The 6,405-nt window shown below is 46.2% G+C and overlaps 1 protein-coding gene across 1 annotated transcript; it reads left to right on the forward strand.

Moving 5' to 3' along the window:
- The first annotated feature begins 1,019 nt into the window (after positions 1-1,019).
- Positions 1,020-6,285, forward strand: LOC133952303 (THAP domain-containing protein 5-like). Its single transcript, XM_062386688.1, has 5 exons — positions 1,020-1,188; positions 1,970-2,153; positions 2,962-3,698; positions 4,344-4,530; positions 5,789-6,285. The coding sequence occupies exons 1-5, from the start codon at positions 1,121-1,123 to the stop codon at positions 5,906-5,908; spliced, it is 1,296 nt and encodes a 431-aa protein (XP_062242672.1). The 5' UTR covers positions 1,020-1,120; the 3' UTR covers positions 5,909-6,285.
- Positions 6,286-6,405: the final 120 nt, after the last annotated feature.

A 6,405-nucleotide genomic window follows, 5' to 3' on the forward strand; every position in this document is an offset into this window, starting at 1 on the left:
GCTGGTATCTTTATTTATGTTGGTCCATATTGTCTTTGTTTGTTTTGTAGTTATCTGTGGATGATTAGGATTTATCTGTTCATCTGATTCTTGTGAACACATTGACTCGAGAACAACATCAAGGAATTTCTTTAGATTGGGATCAAATGCTGGGAACCAACAGAGTTTGATGGTAAAAAGGTCAAGAACATTGTGACCTCACAAATATGGTCAAATGAGAAAATCCTTTTTCATATCAGAGAAAAGTGGATTGGTTTTATTTGGATGTATTATAAATTATATCCAGGATTATCAGTATGTCATAAATTCACTGTAGATTTTTGTGAGTAATTTTTTTGACAACTTTAGTGAATAGAATTATGAAATTAACAGTTCTGTTTCAACACTTAACAGAAAACTCATCGCTCTCAAAACCAAATCTTTTAGAAACCACTTCAAGTGTAGAAATCATTAATTTATCATTGTGTATTTTATTTTAATTGTGTAATTCTTTTGCTATTGATGGAATCAATATATCCGTGTTGTGGATCGAAACAATATAATAATGTTATTCAACAGCTACACAGACAATCACAATGTAAATTCATGGATCTGCAGCTTTATTTTAATGCACATGCTTTCGCCAATCGAAAATAGTCACAATTTATTTCATCATTTTAATTTTTAACCCAATCCTATTTTCGCTTTAGCTTATCGTTATTACAACTTATTTTAATAGTTTTTTTTAATTTTATTTCATTTATTTTATATTAATTTTTAGCCCAATCCTATTTTCGCTTTTGCTTTTTATCGTCATTACAACTTATTTTAATAGTTTTTTTTTTATTTTATTTCATTTATTTTATTTTACAATCCTCCTGTTATTCCATCTCTTGCTTTTTAACTTTTACAACTTCTTTCTCTTCTCATTGTTTAAAATAATAAATGTTTTATTTCAGTTAAAGAAAAAACAACGTGTTTACGGCCCTTTGAGTCGCAGGCCTATGACGTCGCTCCTGATTGAGGAGCAGCTGATCGCGTGACGTCACAAGGCGCCTCCAGCTGACAGCTCACACACGGACACACACGGAACACGAGTTTCCTGTTGTTGTGTAGTGAGCTGGACCCGCGGAACCGAACGATGCCGAAGTACTGTTCGGTCCCGAGCTGCAAGACCGAGTCCTGCATCGGGACCCGGAGCTTCTACAGGTCAGACCCGAACCGACCCGAACCAGGGGCTTCGTTTAATTCATTCACCTTCAGTCTCACTTCCTGTGTCTCTGCCCGGAAGTCGAGAAGCTGGATCTCTGTGTGAGAACTGCGGTTTCCTGATGATCGTAGAAACTCCTGAAAGAACCTCGAGGAGAAAGAGAAGAGAAGCCATCAGAGGGTTTATCTGTCAAACACTTTGAACACAGCTGCCCCCCCCCCAGGAAGGAAACTTCAGACCTCACATATCAAGACTCATGTTTTCACATCAGTTCATATCAATAATCATCAGGATTAATGTCTCATTATCATTTCTTCTGGGTTTAAAGACTTGTTTCTCCTCTTGAGTGAAGGGTGTGGGTTCAAACTCTTCTTCATGAGCAGAGGACGATTTAATTATCATATTATTTGTATTTATTTAGTTAAAAGTCACGTTGGAGGCTGCATTTCTGTGATGCTGGTGTTTAATTATTAATTTATCTCCCACAACACAAGTAGAAATAGATTAGATGTAAAGTATGTGTGGGGGGTGTGGTTGAAAGCAGCAGCAGCAGAGAACCAACACCCATGGGTGCAGCTGTCATGTATAAGAGAAACTGGTTTATTACGTAAACCCACCACTGACTGTAAATACACTGGAGGTGAATCACATTACACGCGATGATCACATGATCACAGTGTCGATGATCACATGATCATAGTGTCCATGCTCAGACCTCCACGTGTTCTCTGCCTTCTCCATGTTTCTCACATGATATTAAACTCGTCCCTCATTTCCCAGGTTCCCTCTGCAGGAGCCGGAGCGGCTGCAGCAGTGGCTGAGGAACATGGGGCGTGAGAACTGGGCTCCCTCTCGACACCAGTACATCTGCCACCAGCACTTTGCGGCGTCGTGCTTCCGGGTGCGTTGGGGGATCCGCTACCTGGAGAGCGACGCCGTGCCCACGCTGTTCCACCAGGTCGAGGTAAAGAGAAAAGAGAACGAGGAGCCGGCCACACGGTCACTATGTTATTTGACTTGAGTCGTTAAGAAGCTGCTTTACAATAAACAGTTTATTGATCAATGATTTTAAAACTAATTATTTACAGAATAAACAAAGCAGAAAAGTCTCGGATACGTTTTTAATGTTTATTTAACCAGAATCTTTCTTTTCTTAATTCAAGTTCTATTTACTTGGTTGGTTGTATTTGTGTTTTATTTGTATTTATACTTATTAATAACAAAGTTTATGGTTAAAGTGTAAAATGTAATCCCTCAATTCCCTTTCTCTGTCGTACGAGTTTGATAAAAACATTTAAAGGAAACTCTTTCTTTATTTATTTTGTATATCAGCTGATGAATTGGTCTGTCGAGCTCCAGAACCAACAGACACACAGACCACACACACACACACACACACACACACACACACACACACACACACACACACACACACACACACACACACACACACACACACCTCTCCGCATTTCTCATATCACAAAGATGTTTAATTCTTAAAGGTCGAGTGTGAAATATTTCTGGTGATGCATCAGCAGAAATTAAACTTAATATTCACAACTATGTCTTCATGAGAGGAACGAGGGATCATTGTGTTTTCATGACCTTAGAATGAGTCGTTTGTATTTAAATCAGCAGCTGCTTCTTTTCCACGGGGGCGGCCATGTTGCTACAGGAGCCCAGAAGGGTCAAACCAATAAGAGAAGGGGGAAGCGTTGTGCATTGAGTGAGTGTTGCATCGGTCCCAACACACAACTTCTGCTTCTTTCTAGAAAAGAAAAGCTGAGGATCAGAGTGAGGAGAGGACAAAACGTGTTCGCCTGCACGGGGATGAGGACGTCCCGGGGACAGACGGGAGGACGGCGGCTGTGGACGCTGTGGAGGTGGAGAACTCGCTGCGCACGGTTCACCTGTATGAGATCACGGTCGACCCGGCGCAGTGCGGTGGCACCGGCCTGGTGGAGTCCAGCCACGGGGTCAAGTCTCTCCACGCAGACCTGAGCTCGCTGACCTCAGGGGACGGATTCCAAACAGGGACCAGTTTCCCTCTAACTTTGACAGTTGAGGACAGTAGAGGGGACACGGAGGTGGTGGTGATGTCCGACGGCCTCGGGGCTGAAGGGCAGGATGAGCTGGTGAAGGGAATCGCAGCCGCCATTTTAACTCAGGGCCACGACTCCACCCTGGAGGCTGCGGCGTCCCTCAGGGCAGGAGACGTGACAGAGGACACCATCAGCCTCCACGGAGGACAAGAAGTCATCGCCGTCTTCGAGACGATACCGAGCGTCCTCCCCCCCGCCCGGCTCGTCTTCTCCCCGAACACGGTGCTGTCGTCCGCTCTGAGCTCCAAGCCCATCTCGTCCACTGTGCCCATCGTGTCCAAACACGCACCAGCCCCCCCCACGTCCCTCGTCCTCACGCTGGAAAGACTGGACACGGACGAGGGGGACGATGGGAAGTCAGACGAGGACGACACAGAGCAGCAGGACCACCAGCTGGAGGAGCACTGGTGAGAACCTTCAGGGGAAACTTCAAGATTTATTCAGATTCTTTAAGATTTTTCTTACAAATGGAAACAGAGTCAAACTTCTGCACAGATGCTGCAAAGACTCATTCCCCTCATGAATAATAATAATAATAATAATCATAAATGTTGTTTATTCTGCAGTTTTTAAGCTTAACAACCAAAGGCTTTTTAAATACAATAAATGAAATCAGAAATCCATAAAATCCCCTTGAAGGACATTTTAGATCAAATAAAAAATAACTAGTTACTTCAAAATATAAAAATAGGATTAAATACAAAGAAAATGTGAGCTGCTTTAAAGCAGATAACATTAAAAGAAACATTAAATAATCTATTAAATTAGTATAAACTGTATTTCTATACAATTAGTCAACTCGTATCACTATTCAGATTTATAAACAGAATACAAATAAATAGAAAAATGAAATTGTGATTTAAACAGTTAAATCTGCTCGGTCCAGATTTATATTTCATAAATATCTGTCTCCCAAATATGTTTTGATTTATTTATTTCTCATCAATTGATCAAAATGTAAAAACTTATCTCACAACTTTGAAAGTATAGAAAAATCATTCCTGGATCTCACCAGCGTTCCCGTCTCTTTGCTCCTCCCACGTTGTCTCCAGCTACCACAGGAGCAGTCTGAGCAAAGAGCAGCTGGAGGCCATCGTCTCCGAGCTGCAGAAGAAGGTGAAGGTTCTGCAGCAGCGTCACCGCCGTCACCTGGAGAAGCTCCTGGGTCTGGAGAACACCGTGACCCAGCTGAGACAGAGCAACCTGCTGAACGAGGAGCGGCTGCAGCTGCTGGAGCGGGTACCTCCGAGAACCGAGTGTAGAACGTAGAGTCGCTGTCCTGGGACGATGTGAGACGCTGACTTATCCTCTGTCCCTCTCTTCGGTCCCTCTCTTCTGTCCCTCTCTTCTGTCCCTCTCGTCTCTCCCTCTCTTCTGTCCCTCTCTTCGGTCCCTCTCTTCTGTCCCTCTCTTCTGTCCCTCTCTTCTGTCCCTCTCGTCTGTCCCTCTCGTCTGTCCCTCTCTTCTGTCCCTCTCTTCTGTCCCTCTCTTCTGTCCCTCTCTCTTGTCCCTCTCTTCTGTCCCTCTCTCTTGTCCCTCTCTTCTGTCCCTCTCTTCTGTCCCTCTCGTCTCTCCCTCTCGTCTCTCCCTCTCTTCTGTCCCTCTCTTCTGTCCCTCTCGTCTGTCCCTCTCTTCTGTCCCTCTCGTCTCTCCCTCTCGTCTCTCCCTCTCTTCTGTCCCTCTCTTCTGTCCCTCCCTTCTCTCCCTCTCGTCTGTCCCTCTCTTCTGTCCCTCTCTCTTGTCCCTCTCTTCTGTCCCTCTCGTCTCTCCCTCTCTTCTGTCCCTCTCGTCTGTCCCTCTCTTCTGTCCCTCTCGTCTCTCCCTCTCTTCTGTCCCTCTCGTCTGTCCCTCTCGTCTCTCCCTCTCTTCTGTCCCTCTCTTCTCTCCCTCTCTTTTGTCCCTCTCTTCTCTCCCTCTCTTTTGTCCCTCTCTTCTGTCCCTCTCTCTTGTCCCTCTCTTCTGCCTCACTCTCTTGTCCCTCTCTTCTCTCCCTCTCCTCTCTCCCTCTCGTCTGTCCCTCTCGTCTGTCCCTCTCTTCTGTCCCTCTCTTCTCTCCCTCTCTTTTGTCCCTCTCGTCTCTCCCTCTCTTCTCTCCCTCTCTTCTGTCCCTCTCTCTTGTCCCTCTCTTCTGCCTCACTCTCTTGTCCCTCTCTTCTCTCCCTCACCTCTGTCCCTCTCTTCTGTCCCTCTCTCTTGTCCCTCTCTTCTGCCTCACTCTCTTGTCCCTCTCTTCTCTCCCTCTCCTCTCTCCCTCTCGTCTGTCCCTCTCGTCTGTCCCTCTCTTCTGTCCCTCTCTTCTGTCCCTCTCTTCTGTCCCTCTCGTCTCTCCCTCTCTTCTGTCCCTCTCGTCTCTCCCTCTCTTCTGTCCCTCTCGTCTGTCCCTCTCTTCTGTCCCTCTCGTCTCTCCCTCTCTTCTGTCCCTCTCTTCTGTCCCTCTCTCTTGTCCCTCTCGTCCGTCCCTCTCTTCTGTCCCTCTCTTCTGTCCCTCTCTCTGCAGGCGTACGAACAGACCAGCGCCGCGGTGATGGACGCCGGAGAGACTGTGGCCATCGTCTTCGAGGAGGACACGGCCGCGCTCTTGTACACGCCACTGGAGGACGCCGAGGACGAGCTGTGACTGTCCACATCCTGTGTGTGTGTGTGTCTGTGTGTGTCTGTGTGTGTCTGTGTGTTCTGTTAAAAAACCCATGACACGGTTGATGCTGCTGAAAACGAAGCACTACCTAGAGTACCTGTTGTTTTGTAGTCTCCTGATGATGTGTGTGTCTGTGTGTGTCTGTGTGTGTGTGGTGGTGGGTCTGCTGGGAGCTTTTGCATAAACACGGATGAGGAATAAGGGACGATGTTGAATGTTGTGTTTTATAAAGCCCCCCCCCCCCCCCCCCCCCCTTGTCTGACCCATTAAAGTCATGTGTCTGTGATTCTGCACGTTCACGTCTCAGCTTCTTTCTGCAGCTGCTGAGAGAGAGAGAGAGAGAGAGGGGGGGGGGGGGGTTTCCATTGTGCGGTGGAATAAAGGGAATGAAATCCTGCAGGCGCCTCGTCACACACCTTGTGTTGTTGTGTTGTTGTGTGACGGCTGCAGGTTTGGTCGATGGAAGTGTATTTGTGCTT

The sequence above is a fragment of the Platichthys flesus genome, chromosome 4 (assembly GCF_949316205.1).
Source record: "Platichthys flesus chromosome 4, fPlaFle2.1, whole genome shotgun sequence".
NCBI lineage: Eukaryota > Metazoa > Chordata > Actinopteri > Pleuronectiformes > Pleuronectidae > Platichthys > Platichthys flesus.